This window comes from Piliocolobus tephrosceles, chromosome 2 (genome assembly GCF_002776525.5).
Source record: "Piliocolobus tephrosceles isolate RC106 chromosome 2, ASM277652v3, whole genome shotgun sequence".
NCBI classification, from domain to species: domain Eukaryota; kingdom Metazoa; phylum Chordata; class Mammalia; order Primates; family Cercopithecidae; genus Piliocolobus; species Piliocolobus tephrosceles.
Window position 1 is genome coordinate 158873311 of NC_045435.1, and position 18867 is coordinate 158892177.

General features: G+C 36.4%; 1 protein-coding gene across 3 annotated transcripts in view; it reads right to left on the minus strand.

Annotated features, from left to right (window-relative positions):
* The window catches only part of STAG1 (stromal antigen 1), a 404632-nt gene that overhangs the window by 148391 nt on the left and 237374 nt on the right, over nucleotides 1–18867 (minus strand). For all 3 annotated transcript variants that reach the window (XM_023187906.2, XM_023187905.1, XM_023187904.2), the window contains 2 exons: nucleotides 15011–15162; nucleotides 12562–12635 (listed from right to left, as the gene is read on the minus strand). In XM_023187906.2, the coding sequence (XP_023043674.1) occupies nucleotides 12562–12635; nucleotides 15011–15160 (224 nt within the window). In that variant the 5' untranslated portion in view covers nucleotides 15161–15162. The remainder of the gene's footprint in view (nucleotides 1–12561; nucleotides 12636–15010; nucleotides 15163–18867) is intronic.

Consider the following 18867-nt stretch of genomic DNA (forward strand, 5'->3'; position numbering starts at 1 on the left):
TCCATGAACTATATGTACCACATTTGCTTTATCTAGTCTATCACTGATGGACATTTGGGTTGGTTTCACATTGCCAGTATTTTCATACCACATGTTTTCTAGAAATTCCAGTCCTTGTCTACTTCAGATGCCAGTCCAATCCTTCCCATCTTAACTTTAAAAATGTAAATATCCTTTTCTAGATTTGCAATTTGACCATGTGTGGCCAGAGAGCCTATTCTGTAGCTAGAAAAACTCCCTAGATGACTTGTCTCCTCTTTGGGTTCTAGCGCTCCAATCCACTTTGACTGCTGACACCACCCTGATAGATCATAATACGTAACATATACACGTGAATAATCACATACGACACAGTAAAATTACAACTCTTGTGGTAGTTTTGAAGGATGTCCATAAATTCTTTGCTCCTTTCATTCCCCTTTTCTTGAGTGTGGGTATACTACGTAAAGTATCTCTGGTGAATATAATGTAGTAGAAATGAAGAATTCTGACTCCTGAGGCTAAGGGACTGTTTTGTTCTCTCTGTGATCACTCTCTCTGGGGAAGCCACCGGCTATGTCTTGATGCCATTCAAGGTGCTCTATGGAAAGCTCCATGTGATGAGTAACACAGCTTTCTGCCATCAGCCATTAAGTCAGTCATTGTGGAAGCAGAACCTACAACCCCAGTCAAGTCCTCAGACGACCTGGAGGATGTTTTGATTGTAATCTTATGAGAGATCTAAGCTAGAATCAGCTAGCTGGGCTACTCCCAAATTCCTGACCCATAGAAATTATGAGATAAATGTTTTTTTGTTTATTTTTTGAGACAGAGTCTCACTCTGTCGCTCAGACTGGAGTGCAGTGGCGTGATCTCGGCTCACTGCAACCTCCACCTCCTGGGTTCAAGTGATTCTCCTGCCTCAGCCTCCCAAGTAGCTGGGACTATAGGCATGCACCACTGTATTCGGCTAATTTTTGTATTTTCAATAGAGACAGGGTTTCGTCATGTTAGCCAGGCAGATCTCGAACTCCTGACCTCAGGTGATACAACCGCCTCGGCCTTCCACACGGCTGGGATTACAGGCGTGAGCCACTGCTCCCAGCCTGAGATAAATGTTTGACACCACCAAGTTTGGGAGTAATTTGTTTGGGAGCAAAAGATAATTAAAATTTTTAGTTTTCATTATTATTAAAGGCTCTTACAAATATAATCATAACCAATCAACTTACAGAATTTGTTCTTTAGTCCAAATAGCTCAAGTGCATCAGCACCTACACGTTTGTGGTTATCCCTATGCCTATAATACCCTGAATTCTACTCTGATTACCTACACTGATTATTCTTTCACGCTCTAGTGAAGTCTCAGTTCTGTGATTGCTATTATTACTCGACATTTGCTTTCTTGCTCTCCAGGAACTAACAGTATATTCAAGGAGATGCAGTATAAAATAAAAGTGCAGTATAATTCTAAATATCCCTGATTTGATTACAACATATCTTTTGACATAAACATATTTCCTCATACATAAGAGTCCTCCAATTTTCATGTTTTCATATTAAATTTATTTTTAAACAACTAATCTCTATTTCCAATAGCCTCACCCCATTTAAGAAAGATGTCTAACTGAGGCATTTGGGAGCATCCAAAGCAAAGAGTAATGCAGGGGGGCAAAAAATTGTAAGAGGAAAGGAATAAAGACAATCATAAGACAGACTAATTTTTACAACATCCTAGCATTCAGGCCTTGAAATGAAAAACTAAACATGAAGGCTTTACTTGGAAACTCAAAGAAAGAAAAGGAACTATAAAAGAATAATTCAGGTGCAATTCTATTAATACTTTGTTGTATTTTTTTACAACATACGCTTGTTGTATTATTTTGTATTATTGCATTTTATGTTGTATTTTGTATTATTTTACAAGATAAAAGAATGATCATGTTTGCTTCTATGAAAAACTTACCTAATATTGATCATTACAGTGTATCCTTTTGGGGAGAAAATAACCCTTTAATTTGGTATCTGGACTTAAGTTTTCATTGGATTACTTTCTCAGCAGATGGAAGTTTAATTATTTTCTGCGCATAACAAAATGAAATTGAACTCCAGTGAATTTTAATTAAATGTTTCTTGTACTACCCTTATGGATGCTTTTCCAGTAAGGATGCAGACTAAATTAAAATGACTATAATACAAATTTCAAAAACAATGCTTAGCTAATATGGATATTCTGACACTCACAATTATTGCTCATGTACAAGGAATCTCATGAGAGCTCCAGAGGGAGAAATAATTATGGGCCAAAAAAGGCACACTATCTAAATTGCAGCACCCAGTGAATTCAGGTCTCAACCAATTTTAACACTAAGATTAGGCTGGGAGGAAAAAAAAAAATCACATTTTCCAAAATAGAACAATTATAGAGAATTTTTTGGTATGAAATAGCCTAGTGAGAAAGAAATAGCTGAAAGAATTACAGAAAAGTCATACTGTTTCCTTTATTAGACTAAGAACTTAAGAACAGAGACCCTAACTTACAATAAGATGATTAAAATAAATACTACCTTAGTGAGTGCTGAATGTTAGTAAAGAGTGTTACAGAAAACACGGAAGCATGTAAAATGGAGAGGAGAGAAGGTGGTCAAGCAAGGCTTTTGAAAGGTAGTAAGGTGTAAGTGTAAACCTGAAAAGCTGAAACTGTCTTGTTTACAAATTAAATACAAATATTTCATTTATTATTTCAGGCTGACTAGAGTTATTTAATTTTAGATTTAATTTAATTTAATTTTATTTTTTGAGATGGAATCTCACTACCGTCACCCAGGCTGGAATGCAGTGGCACAGTCTTGGCTCACTGCAACCTCCACCTCCCGGGATCAAGCGATTCTCCTGTCTCAGCCTCCTGAGTAGCTGGGATTACAGGCACGGACCATCACACCCTGTTTTTTTGTATTATTAGTAGAGATAGGGTTTTGCCATATTGGCCAGGCTGGTCTCGAACTCCTGACCTCAAGTGATCCTTCCAAAGTGCTGGGATTACAGGTGTAAGCTACTGCACCTGACTGCTAGAGTTATTTTAGATGTATTGAAAATGCAGCAAGTTTATAGAACTATTTTTCATCTCATTTTTGTTGCTTATTAATAAGTAAAAACAGTGGCAAAATACCCAGAAAGGCACTGCATCACTGAGTCTCACACAGAGAAGGTGATATGCCTATCTGTTACCCTGCATTATGCCTTAATATTTTACTGTTAACAAAATTTTAGGCTTTAATAAGATTAAAAATCAAACATCAAAGATACATTAGCTTTCAAAGAAAATATACTCTAATTAATATTTACATTTTAACTAGCAACCTGATCCCCACATTAGATCAAAAATGAAACATTAGGTAGAAGATTTAAATAATGGAATAACAGTTTGTTCAGAATAAATCCTACTATGGTATTGTATAAGAACAGCTCTGAAAGTATGATTCTGAAAGGTTTCATTGTAATATAAAACAATGAAAAGACTCAACTAGTCTTAAAGACATCTGTTTTTCATCTTCTCAAAAGTACTTAAATCTGTCCTCTGATTAAGTTTGTCCTTATGGCCTAATGACTTGGTTATTCTTTTACCATCACTGAAATAACAGTCTTTCTGGTTGCTTTTATAACTTTGCCTTCATCTTTGATGGTTTTCATTTTCACTATGGTATGTCTAGATGTATAACATATTTCTTAACATACTCAGCACTCATTAAGTTTTTTTCAATCTGAAGTTTCTGTTTAATTTTATAACATTGTACTCATTAGTATTACTTCTCTCTAATACATTTCTTTCTATGTATCTATTTTTTTAGACATGGGGTCTTGCTCTGTCATTCAGACTGGAATACGGTGGCTTGATCATAGCTCACGGCACCCTGGAACTCCTGGGCTCAAGCAGTCCTCCCATCTCATCCTCCTGTGTAGCTAGTACTACAGGTGCACACCATCATGATCAAGGGCTTCTCTCGTTTTCTGAAACTTGTTTTTAAAGGACTGACGAAGTGTCTAACACTACCCTTCCCATATCAGAAAGGTCCGTCCATATCTTTTTATCCCTTTATTACTGTGATCTGGGTAAATTCCTCAGTATTACATTCTAATTCACTGTCTCCTCAACATTTTAAAATATATCCTGTTTATTAAATATGAATTTGTGAGTGTTTTTTACATTCAGTATTTTGTGTTTTTACATTCGCTGGTTCTTATTATTTGCCATTTACTTGTTCAAGAAACTGATCATTTGGTCTGAGGTAGTTTCCCAAATTCTAGACTTAAGCAATACCACAAGGATTCAGTCAGAAAACACATTCTTCTGGCCTCCATACTTACTGTAAATGATTACTTAGATCTAGTAGCATACAGATTAAAATCCAATTTGTTGGCTGGGTGCGGTGGCTCACACTTGTAATCCTAGCACTTTGGGAGCTCGAGGCAGAAAGATCACCTGAGGTCAGGAGTTCAAGACCAGCCAGGCCAACATGGTGAAACCCTGTCTCTATTAAAAATAGAAAATTAGCTGAGGAAGTTGGCGCACACCTGTAATCCCAGCTACTCAGGAGGCTGAAGCAGGAGAATCACCTGAACCCAGGAGGTGGGAGCTGCAATCAGCCAAGATCATGCCACTGCACTCCAGCCTGGGCGACAGAGCAAGACTCTGTCTCAAAAACAAACAAAACAAAAAAACAAAAAAATCAAATTTGTTGGAAGTGGATGGCGGTAAGTGGGACACAAAGTGGTAACTTAAAGTGCCATCTCTGCAGAGTACCTACTACTTCCAGTACGTGCAGTAATATCTCCCATTAATCAATAATGCAGACTGATACTTATGGAAATTAATGATTAGTATCCATAGCATGCTGATCACTTTTGCTAAGTAGGTCACATTGTCAACTACACTCATATTCTAGTTTTGAATAGTTGAGTCAGGCTGTGACAGATCCAATACCAGTTTATGCAAGGTCTGATAAAATAAAATGCAAATCAACACTGTAACAATAAGAAATTAAATAACTGTTGTTTCTACAAGGATAACAGGTTGAAAGCTTTGTCAAGACTCAACACAGGTGAGTCATTAAAATAAATACTGGTGTTACAGACTGACAGAAAATAAAAAAATATGGATTCTGAATTCAAGACTGCATGACAGGGCCAAGATGGACAGAATTTATGCTCTCACCTGAAAAAAGTAAATGAAAACAAAAACCAAATTGCACAAAATGATTTTTAGATGTTGGATTATCAGAGTAGAACAGTAATCTCTGAGGGGGGAAAACATAAGGTGAGCCCTAAGACTGCCCCCAGATATATACATGCCATTTAACAGTTTAAGTAGGGGAAAATTTACCTTACAAGGGGCACAAAATGAAGTCCTTCGAACTGAAAGGAAATAACACGATACAGTAACTAAATTCCACAGGAAAAAATGAAGAACATCAAAAATGTTAATAAGAAAGTAAATTAGAAGACAGTAAGTGTATTTTCTTCTCTTAATTTTGTTAAGAGACGACTGACACTGAAAAAATGATGTACAGGTGGGTTAGTAACTAATGTAGACAAAATATATATGACAATAATAGCACAAAGGAAGGACAAGAAAATGAAGCTAGGCTACAGTAGTGCTTTGTGGAATATTTAGAGCTAATAAGGGGAGTTCAGAAAGGAGCAAGGATATAAAATGAATTAGGCCAGGCATGATAGCTCATGCCTAATCACAGCACTTTGGGAGGCTGAGGCTGGTGGACGGTTTGAGCCCAGGAATTTGAGACCAGCCTGGACAACATGGTGAAAACTCACCTCCACTAAAAATACAAAAAACTAACCAGGTATGGTAGTGTGTGCTTAGGAGACTGAGGTGGGAAGATCTCCTGAGCCCAGGACGTTGAGCCTGAAGTGACCTCTGACTGTGCCACTGCACTCACACCTGGGTGACAGAGTAAAACCCTGTCTCAAAAAAACCAAACCAAACCAAACCAAAAGGAAAAGATTAGCAAAGGATGGCTCACACCTGTAATCCCATCACTTTGGGAGGCTGAGGCGGGTGGATCACTTGAGTCCAGGAGTTGAAGACCAGCCTGGACAACAGGGCGAAACCCTGACTCTACAAAAATAACAAAAATTAGCCAGGCATAGTGATGTGTGCTTGTAGTCTCAACTACTCAGGGGGCTGAGGCGGGAGTACTGCTTGAGCCCAGGAGGTCGAGGCTGCAGTGAGCAATGATCATGACACTGCACTCCAGCTTGGACAACAGAGCGAGATCCTGTCTCCAAAAAAAAAAAAAAAAAGCAAATTAAAACCAAAGCAACCAGACAGAAAGAAATAATAAATATTGAAACATAAATCAAGGAAATAAAAAAGAGAAAGCCAACAAAACTACAAGTCCATTATTATTTGAAAAGATCAACAAAACTGAAACCTATAGTGAGATGGAGAAAGACAAAAGAGAAGACACAAATCACACAAGAATAAATAAGGGGGCTGCCAACCCCCCCAAAATTAAAATGACTACAAAATATTATTAATAATATTATGCCATTAAATTTACAATTTGCACGAAATAGACATATTGCCTGAGAAATACAAATTACCAAATCTGACTCAAAATAAAAAATCTGGTGGTGTGCAGGGCACAGTGACTCATACCTATAATCCTAGTATTTTGGGAGGCCGAGGCACAAGGACTGCTTGAGGTCAAGAGTTCTCAACCATTCTGGGCAAAATAGAGAGCTCTAGTTTCTACAAAAAATAAAAAATTAGCCAGGTATAGTGGAGTTTGCCTGCAGTCCCAGCTACTTGGGAGATGAGGCAGGAGAACTGCTCGAGCCCAGGAGAATGAGGCTCTAGGGATTTGTGACTGTGCCACTGCACTCTAGCCTGGGTGACAGAGAGAGACTCTGTCTCAAGAAAATAAATTGATAAAAAACAAAAAACAAAATAAAAAAAATTCAGGATAGATACATAAAGTAAATTGAATTAGTAATTAAAACTCTTTACACAAAGAAAAGCCTGGGATCAAGGGGCTTCTCTGCTGAATTCTACCAACATAGAAATTTTACCAATCCTTCATAAATTCTTTCAGAAAACAGAGCAGGAAGAATGGCTCCCAGTGTATTCTATAAGGCTAGTATTGACACTGTTACTCCTTATGAAAGTAAATGCACAAATCCTTAACAAAATACTAGCAAACTGAATCCAGCAGCATATAAAAAGGATTGTATATCAGGACCATGTGGAATTTCTCCTAGAATGCAAGGTTGGTATAATATCTGAAAATTGATGAACACAATACACCATATTAATAAATATGAAATAAAATATTTCATATTTTATTTAAAAGAAAAAACCTGCATGACCACCTCATTCAAAACAGAAAAAATACAGAAAAATATCAATCCATCATGATACAAACACCCAACAAATCAGACTTGAAGTAAATTTCCTCATCCTACTAAAGGGTATCTATACAAAACTTACAGTTGATAACATCGTGCCTAATTTCAAAGTCTGATTGTTTCCCTCTTAAGATAAGGAATAAATTAAATATTGTTAAGAGGTTAATTCTCCCCAAATTGGTTTAGAGAGTCATTACAATCCCTATGATAATTTCAGAAACTTTTGTTCAAAAATCGACAAGCTGATCCTAAGATTTATATAGAAATGCAAAGAATCTATACTAGTCAAAAATTTTTTGAAAACGAGGAATAAAGTAAGACAACTTTATCTAATTTTAAAAGCTCGTCTAAAGCATACTCAACGCAGTTGGTATCAGTGTAAGGATATACAGAAAATCCAAAAATAAAACCTTGTTTTTATGGTCAATTCATCTTCAAGGCAGATGGCACAGTAATTCAATTGGGGAAGGATACTTTGTCATTAAATGGTGCTAGGAAAACTGAAAATTTGTATGCAGAAAGTAGACTTCTGCCCTTATATCACATCATGTACAAAAATTGAATTAAAAATGGTTCATATGCTTTAATAGAAGAGATAAAATGATTAAACTTCTAAAATAAAACACAGAAGAAATCTTAGGGTTAGGCAATGTTCACAGATACCAGAAGCATGACCACAGAAGAAAAACTCATGAATTGGGCCATATAAATTGAAAACATTTGCTCTGTAAAGGTCACCATTAAGAAAATGAAAAAAAGCTATACATCTGTTAATGAACTTGTATCAAGAATACCAGCCGGGTGTGGTGGCATGAATGGCACAGTGGCTCATGTCTGTAATTCCAGCACTTTGGGAAGCCAAGGTGGGTGGATCACTTGAGGTCTGGGGTTTGAGACCAGCCTGACAACATGGTGAAACTCCGCCTCTATTAAAAATACAAAATTAGGGCCCGGTGCGGTGCCTCATGCCTATACTCCCAGCACTTTGGGAGGCCGAGGCAGGTGGATCACGAGGTTAGGAGATCGAGACCATCCTGGCTAACATGGTGAAACTCCGTCTCTACTAAAAATACAAAAAATTAGTCAGGCGTGGTGGCAGGCACCTGCAGTCCCAGCTACTCGGGAGGCTGAGGCAGGAGAATGGTGTGAACCCAAGAGGCGGAGCTTGCAGTGAGCAGAGACTGCGTGACACTGTACTCTAGCCTGGGCGACAGAGCGAGACTCTGTCTTTAAAAAAAAAAAAACCCCACAAAATTAGTTGGGTGTGGTAGTGCACACCTGTAATCCCAGCAACTTCGGAGGCTGAGGCAGGAGAACCACTTGGATCTGGGAGGCAGAGGTTGCAGTGAGCTGAGATTGTGCCACTGCACTCCAGCCTGGGCAACAAGAGCGAGACTCCGTCTCAAGCAAACAAACAAACAAACAAAAAAACACACAAAGTACTCCTATAAAACCCTTCTTAATAAATGTTAGAATAAACAGACAGAAAAAGGAGAAAGGACTTGAATAACACTATTAACCAATCTGACCTAACTGGTATAAGACACTAGCCAACAAAAGCAGAATATACATTATCTTCTTGAGGAAATGAAACATTCACCAAGATAAGAGTTTATTGTGGGTCTCATACAAATCTCAATAAATTCAGAAGCATTCATATCACACAAACTATGTTCTTTGACTACAGTGAAATTAAATTAGAAATCAATAGCAGAAAGATATCTAGAAAATCCTCAAATATCTGCACACTAAATGTCATGCTTCAAAATAATCCATGGGTTAAACAAAACATAAAAAAGGAAACTAGACAGTATTTTGAACTAAATAAAAAAGCAAATACAATATATCCAAATTTAGGACACATAGCTAAAGCAGTGCTTAAAAAAATTTATAGGAGTAAATTCCCTTATTAGAAAAACAAAGGGTCAAATCAATGACCTCGAAGTCTACCTTGAGAAACTAAGAACAGCTGAGGAAGTCAAACCCAAAGTAAGCAGATGAAAGGAAATAAAGGACAGAAATCAATGAAATAGAAAACAAAAATAATAGAAAAATCCAATATAAAATAAGATTAAAACAGCTCCACATACACTGAACAACAAAAAGAGAAAGGGGGGAAGGAAACGGGGAAAAGGAGTGGGAGAGAGATAGATGTTAAATTACCAATATTATGATCAACTTTATGCTGATAGTTTTTTAATATAACTCAACAACCTAGATGAATGTACCCATATCTTATAAGACATAAACTACCAAAGGTTACTCAGGAACAATAGATAACCTCAATAGCCCTATAACTACTGTAGAAATTTCATAGTTAAAAATCTTTCTGCAACGAAAATTCTAGGCTCCAATGGTAGAACTCTTATCTGAACAAGAAATAATACCAATTCTATCAAACTCATAGAGAAAATTAAAGAAGAGAGAATACACTGCAACTCAATCTACAAGGCCAGCATTACCCTGGTAACAAAGGCAGACAATGATATTCATTAAAATAAAGTTAGAGATATTTACCCCTCTTGAGCACAGATGCAGAAATTCTTAGAAAAAGCTCAGCAAATCACATCCAACAATATACAGATAACATATCACAATAATATGGGCTTTACTCTATGTGTTCATGTTAACATCTGAACATAAACAAATTTATCACATTAAGTCTTTAAAAAATAAAACAACATACTGATCTCAATAGATGCAGAAAAATATTTGACAAAATCTAAGATATATTCCTAATAAAAACTCTCAGAAAACTAGGAATAAAAAGAAACTTCCTCAATCTGATAAGGGGCATCTATGAAAATATTACAGGTAGGCCAGGCATTGTGGCTCACGCCTGTAATCCCAGCACTTTGGGAGGCCAAGGCAGGCAGATCACCTGAGGTCGGGAGTTTGAGACCAGCCCGACCAACAGGAAGAAACCCTGTCTCTACTAAAAATACAAAATTAGCCGGGCGTAGTGGAGCATGCCTGTAATCCCAGGTACTCAGTAGGCTGAGGCAGGAGAATCACTTCAACCTGGGAGGCGGAGGTTGCAGGGAGCCGAGATCGCACCATTGCACTGCAGCCTGGGCATCAAGAGCAAAACTCCATCTTAAAACAAAAAACAAATATATATATATATATATATATATAAAAATATACACACACACACATATATACACACATATATATACATATATATGTGTGTGTATATATATAATGTGTATTACAGCTAGCAACACATTCAATGATTAAAAAAACTCTGATTTTGTTCAGAGAAAGAAGCCAGATTCCCCCTCTCTGACAAAAACCCCCCAAGATATATTGTATAATTCCATTTGTATAAAATTTTAGAAAATGTAAACAAATCAGATAGCACATCAATGCTTGCTTGAGGATGATGGCAAGGCAGAGTGACAGGAAGGGAGATAGAAAGGAGTTACAAAGTGCCATTAGAAAACTTGGCACTTGAATTACTTAAGGACAATGGAGAGATTCATTATCTTGGTTGTGGTGGTGGTATGTATACACAGGTGTATGTATGTCAAAAACTCATCAAATTATGAACTTAAATGTGCAGTTTATTTTATGTGAATTATACCTCCATAAAGTTGCAGTAAAAAACAAAAAACAAAAAACAAAAACAAAGACTGCATGGCAGGTATATGGAAATTCTAGTTCTTTTTAAAACAAATATATTAGTAACATGTTATACATGCAGTATGTCCAAGAAAGCGAACATAAAACTCCAATCAGACAATCCATACTCAACATAAAAGCCTTAGACCTATTTCAAAAGAACATTTTGTTCTTTCGGTTAAAATGTTTAAGTTCCATTAAAATAAATTATCAAACAGATACACACACACACACACACACACAAAGCTGCCCCTTGGTATACACAGGGGATTGCTTCTAGGACTGCTCACATACAGCAAAATCCATGCATACTCAAAAATACCACAGTTGTCTCTGAGTAATCTGCATATTCAAGAAGTTAGCCCTCCACATGAACAGGTTTCATATCCCACAAATACTGTATTTTCAATGTGTTTAGTTGGAAACAAATGGTTTACAGGCAATTTTTGCAGTTCAAAATCCATGTTGTTCAAAGGTCAGCTGTGTATGTGTGTATTTCTTTGTTTTGTTTTAGACAGGGTCTTGTTATGTCACCCAGGCTAAAGTGCAATGGCGTAATCAAGGCTCACTGCAGCCTTGACCTCCTGGGTTCAGGCAATCCTCCCACCTCAGCCTCCCGAGTAGCTGGGACTACAAGTGCACACTACCACACCTGGCTGATTTTTAAATTTTCTGTAGAGACGTAGTCTTGAACTCCTGGTCTCAAGTGATCCCCCCACCTTAGCCTCCCAAAGTGTTAGGACTACAGGGATGAGCCACCACATCCCACCGCTCTATATTAATTAGCCAAATATACTCTCAAATGGGTATGAAAACAGTGCTTCTATTTATTGTCTGTCTACTTACATCACATCTTATCAACAGAAGGTAACAAGTATATGTATATGATTCATTCATTCAATGTAATATATGCTCTTTTACAATATAGTTAGTGTTTTTAAGGTTCTTGGGCTTCACAGAAAGACAAACTAAAATCATTTGCAATGGAGGATGACAAAAATATTTTGCTAACAGCTTTTATTTCAATGTGTTTATCCGAAAGGAAACAAGAATGAAGATATAGTTGTTGCATTAACTGCAGGGGGTGCCCTTCTCTGTCCTCTTTTCACCCAGCTTCACATAGGTTTTTTTTTTTTTTTTTAATTATTAATTTGCCCACGGAACAAAATGAGTACCACAGACCAAGAAGCAGGGCATTTCATTTTTTAAATGTGAAAACAAGAATATCTTATTAAAGCCACATTAGTTTATGATTCTATTAATTAATATTCCATCAGTATAAATCCAAGTACATAAGCTACTTCCAACGGCCTATGTTCTGAATTTGGAAGAGTGTAACAGTGGTAGTGGCAGCAGTCATACAATTTCTTCTATAGTTGTCGTGTGACATTGACAGCCAAAGTTGTTTTGCAGAAAACAAAACACAAGTCATGATTAGTGAGTTTTACAGTTAGCCTGGGCCACACACACAAACAAAAAAATCAATAAATGTTTAATTGAAAAGCCTTCAAAATTATTTTTAAAATCTCTTACCGGTATCTATGAACAAATATACCCTTAAAAATAGAGTTCATCATATTTTCGATTTCATCCTGATTTTCTTGTAGCTGAAATGAAAAAATATATATAAATTGAAATATTGGTCACTTTATTTGGAAGGAACAGTTCCAATTGTTTTTAAATCCCGGTTATTCTCATTCTGGGTAGTTTTCAACCCTTTTTCTCACTTGTATGACAGATGTGTGAAATTACCAGTATATTTCCATTATTCCTATACATTTATATCATGTTGGTTTTAGAACTTTCCGCTGTCTCTCTCTAGACACAAACTTCACAATGACAAACAAGGAGTGGTGGCATAGCTAAGTGTGGTCAGATTCCTCTCTCTGAAATATCATCTGCCTTAGGAACAGACCTCTTCTGTCCAAATCAGGTCCCTGGGCTTGGTTTTGCCTTTCTTGGTTAAAGAAACATCCCTAATTAACATATTTGATGTTGTAAAAGAAACTTCCTACTCCATCTAATAATGTATCCAAACATTACTCTGCATCTCACTAGCCTGTAACAGAGAGCAGGTCACGTTCCCAAAATAAGAAGTTTAACAGAAGATAAAAAGGATGTTGGCTACTTATGGTGAAGTACAGTAACAAAATAAAAAATATCTATGGCAAAGATACGAATTTCAGGCAACAAAACTGATCAGAGTTAAAATTTGTGTTTATTATTACTCAAAAACAACAACAGCATTGAATTACATTCAAGGTGGTATTTATTATTCTAATTTATTCTATAATTTACTGTATAGTAATATTCAGTGAAATATTTGCTGTTACTACATACATGAATGTGACAATAAAATTCCCTCAGATTTATTCTTTTGCTGTATGCTTTGTTTCAGGTTTTACCAAAATAATTTTGGGAATACTTCTATAGCAAATCATTCAAATTTCTGCAACTTCCTCCAAGGTTAAAAGTTACTTTTATTGCATTTATCATATAAAAACTAATTATTTTATAAAAGGCATATATTTCTGAGTCAGCAGTACTTACGAAAGCCCAGCTCTAGTACTTACTTCTATAATATTTCAAGTACGGTATGTGTGAAGGGTTAAACTACGCTCCTTAAAAATTTGTAAGTTGAAATTCTAACCCCGAGTACCTCAGAATGTGAAATTAGGAAAGAGGACTGTGGCAGATTTAATTCATTAAGATGGGGCCATACTGGAGTAGGGTAGGACCCTGATCCAATACGACTGATGTCCTAAAGAATAAATTTGGAGACAGACATACACACAGGAAGAATGTCATGCAAAGACTGGAATTATGCTGCCACCAGCCAAGCAACTACCAGACACTAGGAGAGAAGCCTGGAACACATCCTTCCTAACACCTTCCAAGGGAGGATGGCCCTGCCAACACCTTGATCTTGGAATTCTAGCCTGCAAAACTGCGAGATAATAATATTATTTTTTTAAGTCATTCAGTTTGTGGTACTTTGTCATAGCAGCCCTATCAAACTAATACAGTATGCCTAATAATTTAATCAAAACAGTGCTGCTTTTTCTTGCCTGTTATGAACCCATTAAGTTATTATTCATACATAATTTCCTTGCAGTAATGTGATAATCTTTTTTCAAGTTATAAGATAGATTAATAGTGCAGATCTAAGATTTTATGTAGCATTGGATAAATAAAAATGTTTCCTATTAAAAACCCAGTATAGGCCAGGCATGGTGGCTCACACCTGTAATCTCAGCACTTTGGGAGGCTGAGGTGGATGGATCACCTGAGGCCGGGAGTTTGAGACCAGCCTGACCAACACATGGAGAAACCCCATCTCTACTAAAAATACAAAATTAGCCAGGTGTGGTGGCTCATGCCTGTACTCCCAGCTACTTGGGAGGCTAAGGCAGGAGAATCGCTTTTGGGGAGGCGGAGGTTGCAGTGAGTCAAGATCGCGCCATGGCACTCCAGCCTGGGCAAGAAGAGCGAAACTCCAACTCAAAAAAAAAAAAAAAGTATAAAATCATTTTTAACACATATATGAAAATGTCATTGTAAAACTGAGACCAATCTTATTCACAGGAGTCACTATAAAACTGGGACCAATCGTATTCATAGGAGTGCCTTATACATCAGCTAGTATGTGGCCTTTGGCTTTTTCCTGGAAATGTAGCTTTGCTGGCTGCCAGTTCTGACTTTAATATTTATCATACTTTTTGAGCCTATAGCCTTACTTTTTTGAGTTGCCTAACTCCCAGATCAACTTCTTTCAAAAACAGACATGTTCTATGATTCCTTTCTGCCATCAGATGGCACTTACATGATCACCAATGAACACTCCAGTTTCACTTGGAAACCCCGACATCAAATGACCTAATTAAATATATGCATAAACTTTTTTACAGAGGATTTAAAAAGTACTAATGTCATATATATTCCACACATTTACAGAACATAAAATCATCAGTTGCCAACTTACCTCTTTGCGTTTCTGAAGTAGTAACTCCAACCTTTCATTGGCTCTCTTCCCAATCATTTTATTTCTCTCAGCTTCATACTGTCTCTGGGTATTATCCTGATGAATACTGAGGTTTAAGGCAACATTCACCAGAGCAGTCATGAGCTTCATGGCTATGAAATGAAGAAATATTAAAACACCTATGAATCAAAACTTTATCCATATAAGACTATAAATAAAGCCAATGGATGAAGAAATGAAACTAGTGAATTTCTGTTTTACAACCCAGGCATAATTTTAGTTTAAATAAAAGATAACTAATGTATAGAAATAAACTCATCTGCAACATAATTTTCTCTACCTCAGCTTGGCTTAACACTTTCCATTTAAACACAGCCTCATCCTAACTAACAGAAGAAAGCAATTTAGTAGTATCATCTTCAACAACTCCTTTCCCCCACTGCTAAAAATATACACGTTAAGGGCACACTAATCAAGCCTAAACCTCTCTTCTGATCATCAAATATGAGTATATATAAATGCATCCTTAGTACCTTTACTTAAATGTGTCAAAGGTATCTTAGATGTTTTAAATGTTTACAATCAATTTGTGATCTTTACCCCCACAGATGGTCCTCTCCCTTTGTTCCTCACCTCAGAGTTGCACAACCTCCAAACCCTGAAAAACATACTGATCCTACCAAACTCATAGAAGTACATTAAAAATGTACTTTGTGAATTTCCAATTGACCTATCCTCCCCAGCCACAGTGATAATGCACTTTTAAATGTTCACTTGTATTTGTAAATCTTACTACTTTCAAATTTGTTTCACATCCTCTGACAAACTGGTATGACACACACCTCAAACTTCCGTCTTTTCATATTTGTTTTCATTACTGAGATAGTGAGAATATAGGAAATACAGGCAGAGGAACAAGAGAGTTTGTAGTGGTAAATAATTTCCCCTTTTTGTTCCTTTTAGGCTATTCATGTGCAAATATGAACATTCAGTTATTTAAAAAATTGAACTATTCGGTGTTTTAGAATAACTGATTCATTTATCTGCAAACATACCCATATAATTAAAAGCAAGCATGCACTGTTTATAAACTTTCATTTTCTTTTTTTTTGAAGTGGAGTTTCACTCTTGTTGATCAGGCTGGAGTACAATGGCGCAATCTCGGCTCACTGCAACCTCTACCTCCCGGGTTCAAGTGATTCCCCTGCCACAGCCTCCCGAGTAGCTGGGATTACAGGCATGCACCACCACGCCCAGCTAATTATTGTATTTTTTAGTAGACACAGGATTTCACCATGTTGGCCAGGCTGGCCTCGAACTCCCGACCTCAGGTGATATGCTCACCTTGGCCTCCCAAAGTGCTGGGATTACAGGCATGAGCCACCATGCCTGGCCTATTTTTTTCTTAATTACTTATGTAAACATATATGTTTTCTAAATACACGCACGTATGTATGTATGCTGTATCTGTATTTCTATCTACATGCACACTCAATTTGTTGTTCGGAAACTCTATCTACATTTTGATCAGTTCTGTGTTATTAAATAATTGCTGCTGTCTTTAAACCAAAATGTAAGATAAAAAATCTGAAAAACAAATGTTTAAGTTAGTGACTATTACATGTAAAAATTAAAATGCAAAAAATCTGAAAAAAACAAATTTATTTAAATTAGTGACCAGAAATGGATTTTTCAGGAGTTTTGCATTAGAAATGCATTAAATTAAAATGTTTCTTTCCCTGTGATAGTGTCTCAAACACTAAACTGAGAAATAGTCTTGTGTTTCAAAATATAAGATAGTGATTTTGAGTTTTGTGTGTTTCCAGTAGTAGTATATTGGACTACACTACGGAAATTTAAAAGAATTTGTAAAATTAAACTGTATAAGGAAAGAGAATAGCTCAAAGACAAGAGGAATCTGAAGCATTCAAACTATCAAGTTGATAATACTAGTTTATCAGTGTTTGTTCTGAGCATATGAAGTGACACCCAAAGGAACTTAATTTAGTATCTACCTTCAGATATCTAATGCAAAATGACTTGAAGATCCAGGAGCTGAAAAGCATTAAAATTAACACCAACTCTAGTTGCAATTCACCAGTGGAAACTGAGGCATGGCTTTTTAAAAACTTCATAGCTTTTACTTTCAGCTATATATCTTCTTGTGAACCCAGATCCCAAACTCCAAATGTCATTATTTAATGACTCTCCTTCCATCTCAGATACATAAACAATAATCAACAAACTAAAACAGACAAGACATGTAAAAAATGATCAATATATCTTCGGAAGCATATTAGGTATAATACAGCAGTGTTTACTGAGATAAAATATTTTTAAACCTGTAAAACTGAGACTTCACTGAGTAACACATAAACAGCTATTAAAACAAACCTCAAATTAAACGATAGACATAAAATCAAGATTATGATGTTTTAATTGAGTCCACTGAAAAAGACTTATCCCTGCATAGAATTGGTATTATTAAATTTTCCTGGTACTACTAACAAAACCTTTTTATAAGTTAATAATCCTGCAGGAATTCAGCCATTATAATGTGACATCAGCTTTTAAGTGGCTTCTTTTTGTCTAGCAAGGAGAAGAATACGTCCTTCATTCAGCTTTCACATTTTAACTGCTGACTATAAAATGGTAAATATGTTCTAGTACAGCAGTACTGAGAGTGTGGTCTGCAAATAGGTGCTGACCACAACAAGTTTATTAGAAGTTCATTATAAGCAAAAAATTGAAAACATTTAGTAATTTTTATAGCAATTTGACAATTTAATGCCTGTTGATTTTAATAACATGACACTAATACATACATACATACTATTTCCACTGCATTTTACAAAAGTACTAGGTTGCGACAGATTTGTAATTAAAAACTGGCCATTCATCATAGCTAAAGAAGCACTTATTTAAAATCCTTGTTCATTCATCTAACAATCCAGCATATACTGAGCACTGTTCTAGTATAAGGATACATAAGTGAACAAAACAAAGTCCTTGCTTTTGCGATTTTTACATTCTAGTGAGGAAAAGAAGACAATAAATGAATAGATAATATGCAAATGAAAAAAACACGTTGGTTAAGGATTAGTGCTATAAAGAAAAAGTATGGTAAAAATATTAGAGAGTGAAGGGGGTGCTATTTTAGATGGTCTTTCGGGAAGGCCTCTCTGGGGCCTTGACATTTGAGCATTAAGTGAAGGAATGGTCACATGATTCCACAGCAGAACAGTTTTCCAGGAACAGTTATAAGGTAAACTGTTGGGAGGAGGGTATTCACTACAGAGCATAATATTTAGTCTGGTTGGAGCACACAGGCAGTCAGAGGCAGAAGAGGATACTTAAAAGGAAGGAAGAGGCCAGATTATAAGAGTGTTACTAGGATTCAGTTAACCTATCCTCTCCTTAGGGCTCGTGAATTAAATCTAACTGCATTAAGATCTCCTAGAGAATGTGGAGTGTGTGAAATAGCTTGAATTAGACTTTAAACTGATGTGTGACCAGAGTATAGGAGAGTAAAACTGGAAGAAGGGAGACTAAATAGGAGCAGTGAGGGAGAGCTGAAAATATTTTGCTCAAAGTTTGCAATGAGTCTTAAGTTTTTTGCCTTTGGCAACTCAGTGAAATGATGCTGGGTTAGATTAAGTTGGCAGCAATAGGTAGAGAGAAATTGTTAGATATGAAGTGTATTTTGAAAATACTAGGCTGGGCGAGGTGGCTCACGCCTGTACTCCCAGCACTTTGGGAGGCTGAGGCAGGTGGATCACTGGAGGTCAGGAGTTCGAGACCAGCCGGGTCAACATGGTGAAACCCCGTTTCTACTAAAAATACAAAAAAAAAAAAAA